This window comes from Podarcis muralis, chromosome 17 (assembly GCF_964188315.1).
Source record: "Podarcis muralis chromosome 17, rPodMur119.hap1.1, whole genome shotgun sequence".
Classification (NCBI taxonomy): domain Eukaryota; kingdom Metazoa; phylum Chordata; class Lepidosauria; order Squamata; family Lacertidae; genus Podarcis; species Podarcis muralis.
Window position 1 is genome coordinate 30,829,424 of NC_135671.1, and position 11,960 is coordinate 30,841,383.

Sequence of the window (11,960 nt, forward strand, 5' to 3'; positions counted from 1 at the left end):
GCCATAGCATCAAAGGACGAACACCGACAAAAATACATTACAAATATAGTTACCATAAAATCTTATGACCTATTAAAACCCTAGGTAGAAGCTGGATTATCATTCATCAATGACCCTCTGTCCCATGGGCGGCGGCCTTTTCTCTGATAGATTGTTCCAGGTCTGTTAAGTAAATAGACCAGCCAAATTGAAAGATTATAAATATAAATATAACCTCAGAGGGATGGTCAGGACAGGGAGAAAGATAATAATAACCAGATGCAGATAAATTAATAATCACAGTACTTAAAACTTGGCAGAGGTAATAAAATAATAATAATAAAACATAATCATAATAGTAATAAGATCCTAGGCGAGGAATCCAGGTGACGACACTGATGTCATTCAGATAGCAGCTCTCAGTCTCACTGCTCTCTCGATAAATTTGGCAACCTTCTCTGTTGTCGAGCTGTTCTGGTCGGCTAGGAGTGAGAACAATTTGGCTTCACAAGAGCGGCCCGGGATGGCAGATAGGAGCGGCGTGATGGTCTCGTCCCTGAGATCTTTATATAGGGAGCAAGACAAGAGAACGTGTGACACAGTCTCTACGTAGCCAGCTCCACAGGGGCAGAGCCGGTTCTCAAATGAAATTTTTTGATATCTACCTTCAAGAACAGCTGAGGGTAACATATTTAGTCTGGCCAGTGTAAAGGCCCGCCTGAGTTTTGGAATGGTTAAGGTAGACAAATAAGGTACCTGAAAATCAAAGTGGGAGGGGGGGCAGATAAGCGTACCAAGCACTAAATTTCTTAATATAGGCCAGATTATTCTGCTGCTCAATATCCTTCATGTGCTGGTCAATAATGGTTTTTGCCTTGGGAGACCAGATAGTTGTTTATTTTCTTGACATCTGGTGGGAGGGCGTTCCATGGGGCGGGAGCCACTACTGAGAAGGCCCTCTCAAACTTTTCACCCTCTGGGCCAAGAGCAGGGGGGAACTTACTAGATGGAGCCAAAGAGACCTGTGCAGACTGGGGGAAGAAGATGAACCTAAGTCCTGAAATGACAGAGTTTTTATGTGTCCCATGTTCTCACATTCAGGAGGTGGGGAAGAAGATAGCTCTGGGTGGGTTTGTACTCCCCTGGAAGGAAGTTAGGGGCTGTGTTGCTTACAGGAAGGGTAAATTCTCTGCTCTGGCCCTCCAACCCACCCCCCTTACTTTGCAAATGCTATTACAGTGGTGCCTCGCAAGACGAAAAGAATCCGTTCCGCGATTCTCTTCATCTAGCGGTTTTTTCGTCTTGCGAAGCAACCCCATTAGCGGCTAAGCGGATTAGTGCTATTAGCGGTTTAGCGGCTTAGCGGCTATTAAAGGCTTAGCAGCAGAGCTGCTAAAAGGCTATTAACGGCTTAGCGGCTTAGAAAAAGGGGGGGAAGTGGGGGGGACATTTTCGTCTTGCGAAGCAAGCCCATAGGGAAATTCGTCTTGTGAAGTGCATCGCAAACGGAAAACCCTTTCGTCTAGCGGGTTTTCCGTCTTGCGAGGCATTCGTCTTGCGGGGCACCATTGTACTCCAAAGTTAGCCCTCCTCAGAGCAAACCCAGTCAAACTTATGGACATGACTAACTTAGGTACATTAATTTCACGGGGTCTTCTCTTATTGAATTCTACCCTAATCCTTGACCCCAGGGCTGCAGGCACCATTGGCCAAGACTCCAAGGAGGTGCCATGCCCCAATCTGGTGTGCCCACCTCATGCTCTCTCTCACATAGTGGAACAGGTTTGCACATGCACAGACACAGGTCCATCAAGCAATCTGGGAATCCATCAAGCAATGACTGGGAAGGGAGGCCTATCAATCAATAACCACGATGGCTATGCTCTGCCCTCCACAGTTGGAGCCACTAAATGCTTCCGAATACCAGTTGCTGGAAATCACAGGAGGGGAAAGGGCTCTTGTGCTCGAATCCTGCTCCCTGGTTAACCACAGGCACCCGTCTTAGTCATCCTGTCTTAAGGGTATGTCTGTGTTTGAATATTTGACCAAACTGCGGGAGGCAGTGGAAGACAGAAGTGCCTGGCGTGCTCTGCTCCATGGGGTCACGAAGAGTCGGACACGACTAAATGACTAAACAACAACAACAACGTGTTTGAATAGGGTGTGAGCCTGTGACATGGCCCAGGAACTAAGTATTTATCATTACAAAAGACTGGCCAGGCTCCCCAGGAAATCCAATCAAGTAACCTGCCAGACAGGAGATAAACAATGACAGGAGAAAAACAACATTCAAATTTCTGTTTAGACCGCCTTTTTGTGATGTAGGTGTGATGTATCTGAGGGGTGGTCTTGGGTTGCACCCCTTCTGTGATGTATGTATGATGTTTCTGGGGTTGGTCTTTCTGGGGGTGTGGCAATTTCAAAAGTCTTTATAAGGCCTTGCGCACCATTTTTCTGGGTTCCTCCTCTCTCCTGCGGGTGAGGGGAGCACCCGGTTGCAACAGATCAATAAAGATCAAGCTTACTAGCTGCTTTGCTTCTCAATATTCTCTGGTCGCCCTCTGTTATTCTCTCCTACCAATAGGGAACCTATGTAAGGACTCTCTATGGGCTCTTAGATACCCCATAAGGGAAAAGGGCAATTTTTGTTTACAACACGCTGACCTGGAAAGAAAAATATTAGCCTGTAAGGAAAGACTCATTAACTTGAAGACCACTGAACTAAGATGAAATTATGGAGGCAATAAATTATTAATTTGAGGGAGGATGGGTGGGCGATCCTGGAAGGAAGAACAGCAAAAGAGGCTTGGACAACAGAGTTGGCCTCTTTTCTTTTAGCCTTAGGTCCACCCCCGGCTGGCCGTCCATTGTCCTCCCTGGCCAAGGGCGGGTCAAAGTCCGACCCAAGCAGGTAGGTGGCACCCACCCAGGTGAGCCCCGCTCGGTGCCGCAAACCCTGCCCACCTGTGGGGAAGGGAGGGCGGATATTATCTGTGAGTGGCAACGCCCCAAGGCCTTTATCCCTGAAGCTGGTTTGTGAGTTGGTCAAAGAACAGAAGGATCACTTGGTTAGGTGGGAAGAAAGGAACAAAGGACCAAATGCCCAAATTTAGAAGATCTTTTCTAAAGAGCTGGGTCTTCTTTTTCAGGTGGCCACCCTAGAGGGAAAGGGGGGGGTGGACCCAGCCCCAGGTCTGTGAAGAGATTTTGAAAGGGTTAACAGTTGAGAGTCAGCTGGGAGAGGATGGAATCAGTGGGTGCTCCTTGGGGACTGGAGGGGAGAGTGTTCAACAAGGGGAAAATGAGAGACAGTAAAGGGTTGAGGAATTGGAAAGGGATTATTGTATGGCAGGGAGAATTCAGTTCCTATCTTAATGCGAACCTTTCTAGTTCTCCCTTGGGTGACCAAAACACAGCTTGTCCTTTGAAACATATGGTTTTTGAAGTGCAGCAATCCAACCCCACAATGGGTATATTTGGAGATTGCAAATATTTCACAAACGTCTGCAAAAAAATGCATATATCTGCGAGAACATTGTACACAGATGCAATATTTATTGGGGGGAAATGCATTGCAAAAATGTAAGAATTATTAGGAATTGCTGTTGTTTTCCACTGTTTATGGTGTGAGTGTAATTTGTATTTCTCCTTAATTGTGGTGCTTTTGTAACCCACCCTGGGACTTTCTGCTGAAGGATGTGCTAATAAATAAATAAATGCTGGAGTTTCGTTTGTTACCATGAGCCCTTTCTGGGGAATAGAAAGTGAAACAAAGAATGCTTCATATAAAAGAAGCAACAAGTCCAGATGCAGGAAGCACAGCAAGATGAATCAACAGCTGCCGACAAGAAGAGGTAAAATTCCAGTTCTGTGGGTGGATTCAATGAGGGCATGCTTTTTTTCTCATGAATTGTCATGAATTCTCAATGAATTCTCACCTACCCCCCCCCATTGCACAATTATCATTTTTGCAGTCCCCCAGTAGTTGAAATACAGCATGTGATGAACATACTATATGTGGGCGGCTCTGTGGTCTAAACCACTGAGCCTCTTAGGCTTGCCGATCGGAAGGTCAGCGGTTCAAATCCCTACAATCCTCATTGGCCCAAGTAGGACAAATTCAGCCAGCTAGCCCCGGTGATTATCTAATGCTTATTAGATGGATTTCCCCTAAATTGATTTCTGAACTTTTAATTTTATTGTTATTCATGTTTTTATACTGTATTTTATGCTGCTTTTACAATAAGTGTTTTAAATTTGTTGTTAGTCGCCCTGAGCCCGTTTTTTGAACCGGGAAGGGCGGGGTATAAATATTATTACTGTTATTATTATTACAATGGGGTGAGCTCCCGTTGCTCTGTCCCAGCTCCTGCCAATCTAACAGTTCGAAAGCACACCAGTCCAAGTAGTTAAATTTGTACCTCTGTGGCGGGAAGGTAAATGTTGTTTCCATGCATTCTGGCTTCCATTACGGTGTTCCATTATGCCAGAAGTTTAGTCATGCTGGCCACGTGATCTGGAAAGCTGTCTGTGGACAAACGCCGGCTCCCTCGGCCTAAAAACAAGATGAGCACCACAACCCCATAGTCACCTTTGACTGGACTTAACCATCCAGGGGTCCTTTACTATTTGACAGCACGTCCAACTCCCAAGAGATTGTGATCTACCGTACTTACAGTATAAAAAAACTGACAGTGATCTACCCATTGTCATTGGAGTTCTTGCGCTTTTTTTAGGAGGGAGTGGCCAGAGTTGTTGAGCTTTTGCTAAGGATCCCGTGATTGACAAGGATCAACAGGTGATCTACCGGTTGGACATGCCTGCTATATGATAACATCCTGGCAGTCCATAGGGTATTTTCACACTTGAGACTTAGAGGCTGTAGTTCAGTCAGATGTGTAATAGGAAGATATAGCCTACATTAACCAGAATACTGTAAAGAGAAGAGGTTGCCTTACAGTCAGATCCTGCCTGTGAAATTACATCATGTATGCATATATGTGTATGATCTTGCAGATAAAGCTGTTTGGCTTAAAGCTCAATCAGACTTCCACTTGTCCTGCCACTTTCTCCTGGGGAAACCCAGTCTTTACTGCTGAATCGCAGGGCAAACAGCAAACCACTTGGACCCGTGCTTCCTAGACACGGGACAAGGAGAAGTGTTGACAAGCCCATATATATGCATCTTCGTCAATATATATTGTCTGTCTGTATGTATGTCTGTATATAATCCATGAGCAGATCATAGTGCAGTAAGAAGTATTTTTGCTGGTTGTCACCTATGATTGCACCAGCACCATTCTGTAGTCCTTGAAATGCTTTGTGGGTCTTCTGTTTTGCAGCTGTATTGCCCTACATTCTGATTTATAGCCATTTCAAAATTCCCTCTATGTGGTCTTTGGCTTCCGACATTCAGTACAAATCATACAGGAAAAGGGAAGTCAAACAGAAAACTTGTCATAATGGCGTTGTACACGCTTAAATGTCATCGATTTCAGTATGCGTGCATAACTGTGCATTGCCTTGTGGCCACTATTTTTAAAGTGACAATTCTTTAGAAGGTTTGAAAACTCATTTGTTTAATTGTGTAATTTACTTCCAACAGGTCCATTAGTCAGAGGCAACAACCATAGGTAAGAAAGGCAATTTTGTATATTGCACTCGAAACATAGAAAGCAACTCAGTCGTTCAGCCCGGACACTGAGGTCCAGCTCTGAGGGGCTTCTGGTGGTTCCCTCACTGCGAGAAGTGAGGTTACAGGGAACCAGGCAGAGGGCCTTCTTGGTGGAGGTGCTCACCCTGTGGAACGCCCTCCCATCAGATGTCAAGGAGATAAATAAGTATACAACCTTTAGAAGACATAGGGAAGTTTTTAATGTTTCATGTTTTACAGTGGTACCTCAGGTTAAGCACTTAATTCACTCCGGAGGTCCGTTCTTAACCTGAAACTATTCTTAACCTGAAGCACCACTTTAGCTAATGGGGCCTCCTGCTGCTGCTGCGCCGCTGCCGCACGATTTCTGTTCTCATCCTGAAGCAAAGTTCTTAACCCGAGGTACTATTTCTGGGTTAGCGGAGTCTGTAACCTGAAGCGTATGTAACCTGAAGCGTATGTAACCCGAGGTACCACTGTATTATGTTTCTGTATATGCTGGGAACTGCCCAGAGTGGCTGGGGCAAGCCAGTCAGATGGGTGGGGTACTAATAATAATAATAATTTACACTGAGGAGGCAGAAGCACTAAGAACCAGCTTCAAACAAATTATGTGGTAACCAGAAGTATCAGATATTTCTCTTTGCAAATGTCCACTTCTGCAAATGTACAGTAGTTCTGATCCTTTTTCTGTCAGTTTTTGTTTTTGCCTTTTCATTGCGTTTCTTTACCTTTCTGAATCATAAAATCATAGAGTTGGAATAGACCACAAGGGCCATCGAGTCCAACCCCCTGCCAAGCAGGAAACTCCACCAGAGCACTCCTGACATATGGTTGTCAAGCCTCTGCTTAAAGACCTCCAAAGACGGAGACTCCACCACACTCCTTGGCAGCAAATTCCACTGTCGAACAGCTCTTACTGTCAGGAAGTTCTTCCTAATGTTTAGGTGGAATCTTCTTTCTTGTAGTTTGGATCCATTGCTCCGTGTCCGCTTCTCTGGAGCAGCAGAAAACAACCTTTCTCCCTCCTCTATATGACATCCTTTTATATATTTGAACATGGCTATCATATTAGAACATGCTGGTTTGAACATGGCTATTCTGTTTCTGAGTCGTGTTAGTGTCAGGGACTGGGCAGAGGAAGAATGGTAGAGACCTCCCCTGCCTGACCCCTCCAGAGAAGAAGAAGATAGTTCAGAATTACAACAGGGGTTTGAGGGATGTCACAGCTCAGAGGCAAATGAGGTGGGAAGCTGGGAAATAATGGGGGGGGGGGAGGAGGAAGAGGAAGCACCAGGAGGGCAACAACTGATGGACACAGTGTCTTTAGAAAGCATTCCAGACCCTCTATCTCCCAGAATCCAGTGAGCCTTGAAAGTAGGAGAGCAAAGAGCTTAGAGGCAGAGGGCACAAAGCAGCACCCGTAGAAGTGATAGATGAGGAAGTGGGAGAGACGGGGGGCGGGAGATTCACTCAGGGGAACGCCATTATTCCAAGAGTCTGAGTCGTGTCTGACTGGTATTGGGGTTCTTTAGTGAGGAGTTACATAGCAGGTATAAATAATAAAATTATCATCATCATCATCTGTGCAATAGATCACTCCACTGAGTAAACTCACTGCAACATCTTGCACCAGTGACAGCTTCTGGATCAGTCCTAAGGGAAGCCCTATGTAGATTAAGTACATTAAAGGTAAAGGTAAAGGTACCCCTGCCCGTACGGGCCAGTCTTGACAGACTCTAGGGTTGTGCGCTCATCTCGCTCTAGAGGCCGGGAGCCAGCGCTGTCCGCAGACACTTCCGGGTCACATGGCCAGCGTGACGAAGCTACTCTGGCAAGCCAGAGCCGCACATGGAAACGCCGTTTACCTTCCCGCTAGTAAGCGGTCCCTATTTATCTACTTGCACCCGAGGGTGCTTTTGAACTGCTAGGTTGGCAGGCGCTGGGACCGAGCAGCGGGAGCGCACCCCGCCGCGGGGGATTCGAACCGCCGACCATACGATCGGCAAGTTCTAGGCGCTGAGGTTTTACCCACAGCGCCACCCGGCGTCCCTAGATTAAGTACTTTACAGTAAGACAATTTAGAGATTACCAGTGCATGAGTCACAGTGGCCAGGCAAGCCTGGTCCAGGAACAGTTGTAGCTGGAATAGCAGCCAAAGGTGGAAGAAGACACTTCTGGTCACTAATAGCTGCTTGGGCTTCCAAAGACAAAAATGAATCAAGGAGCACTCCCAGGCTGCATACTAATCCATTTAGGAGGGATTCAAATCCAGGCAGTTTGGGCACATTACTCCTAGACCTGGGAGCCACCCAGCCATAGGAACCAGACTTCCCAGGATCCAGTTTCAGCTAATTGTCCATTATTCCATCCAGACACTGGTTCGGAAAATGCATGGCCTCATGTGATTCGGATATTGATGAGTGATGAAATGTTGCCTGTCTGTTGTCTCATTTGCCCTAAAGGTGGCAACTCGAACCAGCTGTGTTTTGGCGGAATTACACCCCTATAGGACGACCGGAGCGTACTCATCTCCTGTATGAAATCCGGTGGGGACGAAGTCGCAGGTACTGGAGAAACTGGTGTACAAGCAACCGCACCCACCATGCTGAAATCAACTTTTTGGAAAATGCCTGCGAGGAGATAGACCGTCGGACAACCACCCCATGCACTGTCACTTGGTTTCTAACATGGAGTCCTTGTGGTAAATGTAGTGGCCGTATAAAGCAGTTCTTGCAGGAACACCCACATGTGACCCTGGAGATACGTGCTGCAAAATTATTCAATCATAATTACAGATTCAATCAGAAAGGCCTCAGGGACTTGGCTAATTTTGGAGTCCGGATATACATCATGCAGCTGGCTGGTAGGTTGCAAGCTTAATTTATAATTAGCAAATGGATGGTGGACAAAAGACTAGGCAGGGGGTTGGTAAACAATACGTCTTATATGGCAAGCCCATTTCCCCATACCTTTTGTGTCAGGGACTGGACTGAACAGGAAGGCTGGGAAGTGTCCTCTCGGTCTGCTTAGCTCCTTTCGGGAAAAGAGGGGGAGTGGGAAGCTTCACACCCCTCTTGTCTTCAGCAGTTTCAAGTGGAGGAGGGTTGAATTACAGCTGAATGAAGAGTTGCCTAGTTACGAGATAGTAGAGGAGGAGAGGGAGGGAGGGAGAGAGCAGCCAGCAGAGACCTCCCTGGAGAGTCTGGGGGAACCTCATTCTCCAAGGAGAAGAACAGAGAATGCAAAGGAGTGTGACTCTTGGGAATTTCCATAGGTACTCAGGATGTTATTGGGGACGGAAGAGGAGGGACTCAGAGTAGGCAATGTCTCCTTTGCGTGGAGACATGGATTCTTTGTCTTGCACCCAGACGACTGAATAAAAACCATAAATACAAACTTGCTTGTTCTTCTTGCCTTTGATGCTACCAGGGGAGAAGAATATTTTCCATGCCTGACATTTTGCAAGAAGGAAAATTATGGGCGATCAGGTTTTCCATGGGTTGACATTTGCTCTGATTCAACAGTAAACAGCAGCGTAGCATCATTTGCTGGTGCCCGGGGCGTTCAGGCATAGGGTGGGGCACAGAGGGTGAACGGAGCCTGCCACGCCAGCCCAGTCCTCACCACCGGAACCAAACAGGGCTGTGCTGTGCCTCCTGCCCACCTGTGCAGTGGGGGGGGGGGACCCGGCCAGCTGACGTGGCCCTTGGTGAGCGAATCCACCGATGCCCATGGAGAGGAACACTGGGCCGGGCCATTCTGACGTCACCCCTTGCCTGCTTCCCTACACCTGTACCCGTGGCCACTCACCATCCAAGGGAGGAATGAGCAAGTGCTAGCCAGGCAGCCATTCAGTAAGGGGGCCAGGGACATGGTGGTGAGGCCAGGCTGGACTCTGGAGCCCAGGGACCTCCAGCAGCAGGCAGGCCCAACAGGCATCCCTGCATGGGGGTGCCTGGTTTGTGCCCCCTCTCTTGCCCCCCCAAATGCTACACCACTGGCAATATATAGTGTGTTTTGCTTCCAACAAAACACTAAAATACAATAACCTATTAAACATTAAAAGCTTCCCTAAACAGGGCTGCCTTCAGATGTCTTCTAAAAGTTTGGTAGTTATTTTTCTCTTTGACATCTGGTGGAAGGGCGTTCCACAGGGCGGGTGCCACTACCGAGAAGGCCCTCTGCCTGGTTCCCTTTAACTTGGCTTCTCGCAGTGAGGGAACCGCCAGAAGGTCCTCAGCGCTGGACCTCAGTGTCCGGGCAGAACGATGGAGGTGGAGACGCTCCTTCAGGTATACTGGACCGAGGCCATTTAGGACTTTAAAGGTCAGAACCACCACTTTGAACTGTGCTCGGAAACCACTTGGACCCATGCTTTCTAGACACAGGACAAGCAGAAGGGCGGACAAGCCCTTAGACTGACAACCTATTTATTCCCTCAGATTATTTATATTGTTGGATAACATTTGTGGCTCACCAAAGGAATGAAGACTACATTCCGTCACTGTGGGATTTCTTGCCTTCAATAGAGTTTTATTCCCAAGAACTGGACTCCATCCTCAGGTAAGTTCTACTTTGAAAGAGATGAGTCCTAAACGTGTGAAATTTCCTTGAGTGAACTTGCCAACCCTTCCATACTGTTATTCCCAAAATGCCTGTAGCTACTTTTAGGAGGAGGAGGAAAAAGACTCCCTGGGTGTCTGGGCTGCCCGAGCTTTTAATAGAGCCGCCCCAATCCTTTTGCCTCTAACTTCTGCTCACTAGTATCCTATGAACCATGCTCCTTTTCTCTCTGCAACAGCTGTCATAGAAGAATCCTGCTCCACCCTAAATTCTCCAACTTCATCTCTCTTCACAGGCCTTTCTGAGTTATCCCAGGTGCTGTGGACCATTACCTTCTGTCATCAGAGGATCTGTGATCTCCTTAACAGCAGAAAGTTCTGATGATTCTTTTGCCAAGCCTTAAATATCTGTATATTTCATGGGCAAACTACATGCGATAACAAACACATTTATAAGGACATTGAACAATGATGGGCCCAGGACAGCACCCCACTTGTTACTTTTTCCCAGGATGACAAGGAAGCATTAATGAGCAGTCTTTGGGTTCGGCCAGCCAACCAGCTACAAATCTACCTAACAGTTACCTCGTTCAACCCACGTTTTACAAACTGCCTCCCAAGAATATCATGAGGGATTTTGTCAAAAGCCTTACTGAAATCAAGTTACACTATGTCCACAGCATTCCCCTGATCCACCATGCTTGTAACTCTGTCAGAAAAAGATATGAGCGTCGTCTGGCATGACTTGTTTTTGAGAAACCCATGCTGGGTCTTAGTAATCACAGCATCCTTTTCTAAGTGCTCACAGACCGACTGCTGAATTATCTTTTCTAGGACATATTCTGGTATAGATGTCAAGCTCAAATTTGTGGAGGACAAGGCTTTCATTGGCTGCTAAGCAAGATGTCCTTGTTCCACCTCCTCTGTCAGAGGCAGTATGCCTCTGAATTGCAGTTGCTGGGAATCACCAGTGGGGAGTGCCCTGTTGCTCTCATGTTCTGCTTGCCTGAGTCCCATCTGGTTGGCCACTGTGAGAACAGGATGCCGGACTGGATCGGCCTTTGGCCTGATCCAGCACAGCTCTTCTAATGTTCTCATGAAGGTAACCTCTGAAAATCACTGTTAGGCACAATTAACTTCCCTTTCAAGGGTAAGAGCAACTGCAGGGTGTGGAATGGGTTCTTCAGATCACAGCAGGGCAGTAGGATAAAACCTCCCCTACCTGCTTGCCTCCAGTAGTCCCTATTAAAATTGCCCCCAGGCCTGCTATTAATTTTAAAATGGACATTGATACGATTTAAAATAATGTGTTTAGCATCTCGTTTGTCTACTTGTGTCTTCAAATGATTGTTATGCTTTTTAATAAGTTAGGAATTATTTTTATGATGTATGCACTTAAGTCCTGATTTTTCTGTGTCAAGCAGTAATGTTCCTCCAGTCAAACTTCTAAATATAAACTTTACTACTTTTCTTTATGAACTGTGTGACAGTCTTAAGCATATCTGGCGCCTTGGTGCAAAGCTCCCTCCACCACCACCAGCACCCCCCCCCCCCGGTTTCCCAGAGTTTTTTAGGGAGGACGGCGCTGCTGGCAGGACTGGAGGAGGCGGGCAGTGGCTGGAGGGCAGCTCCTCCGGTGGGGAAGAGGCGAAGGCTGGACGTGGCACCTCCCAGCTCAGCTGGCCACTTCATGCTGCGGTGGCCATGGCAGATGGAAGCTCCAGGCACGGTGCTGCTTCGGCACAGCATGGCGGGCGGTGAGC

General features: G+C 47.1%; 1 protein-coding gene across 1 annotated transcript; it reads left to right on the forward strand.

Annotated features, from left to right (window-relative positions):
• Nucleotides 1-3,805: 3,805 nt before the first annotated feature.
• Nucleotides 3,806-10,202, forward strand: APOBEC1 (apolipoprotein B mRNA editing enzyme catalytic subunit 1). The gene is made up of 4 exons (XM_028713006.2): nt 3,806-3,833; nt 5,585-5,612; nt 8,098-8,498; nt 10,078-10,202. Exons 1-4 carry the CDS (start codon nt 3,806-3,808, stop codon nt 10,200-10,202), a joined length of 582 nt encoding a protein of 193 aa, XP_028568839.2.
• The last annotated feature ends 1,758 nt before the right edge of the window (nt 10,203-11,960 follow it).

What these genes read in the sequence shown, in the direction of transcription:
- APOBEC1 (XM_028713006.2), top strand. Translation starts at nt 3,806, where the DNA reads ATGAATCAACAGCTGCCGACAAGAAGAG. An exon ending in ACAGCTGCCGACAAGAAGAG is followed by an intron (nt 3,834 to 5,584) that starts GTAAAATTCCAG and finishes TACTTCCAACAG; the next exon opens with GTCCATTAGTCAGAGGCAAC. An exon ending in GTCAGAGGCAACAACCATAG is followed by an intron (nt 5,613 to 8,097) that starts GTAAGAAAGGCA and finishes TTTGCCCTAAAG; the next exon opens with GTGGCAACTCGAACCAGCTG.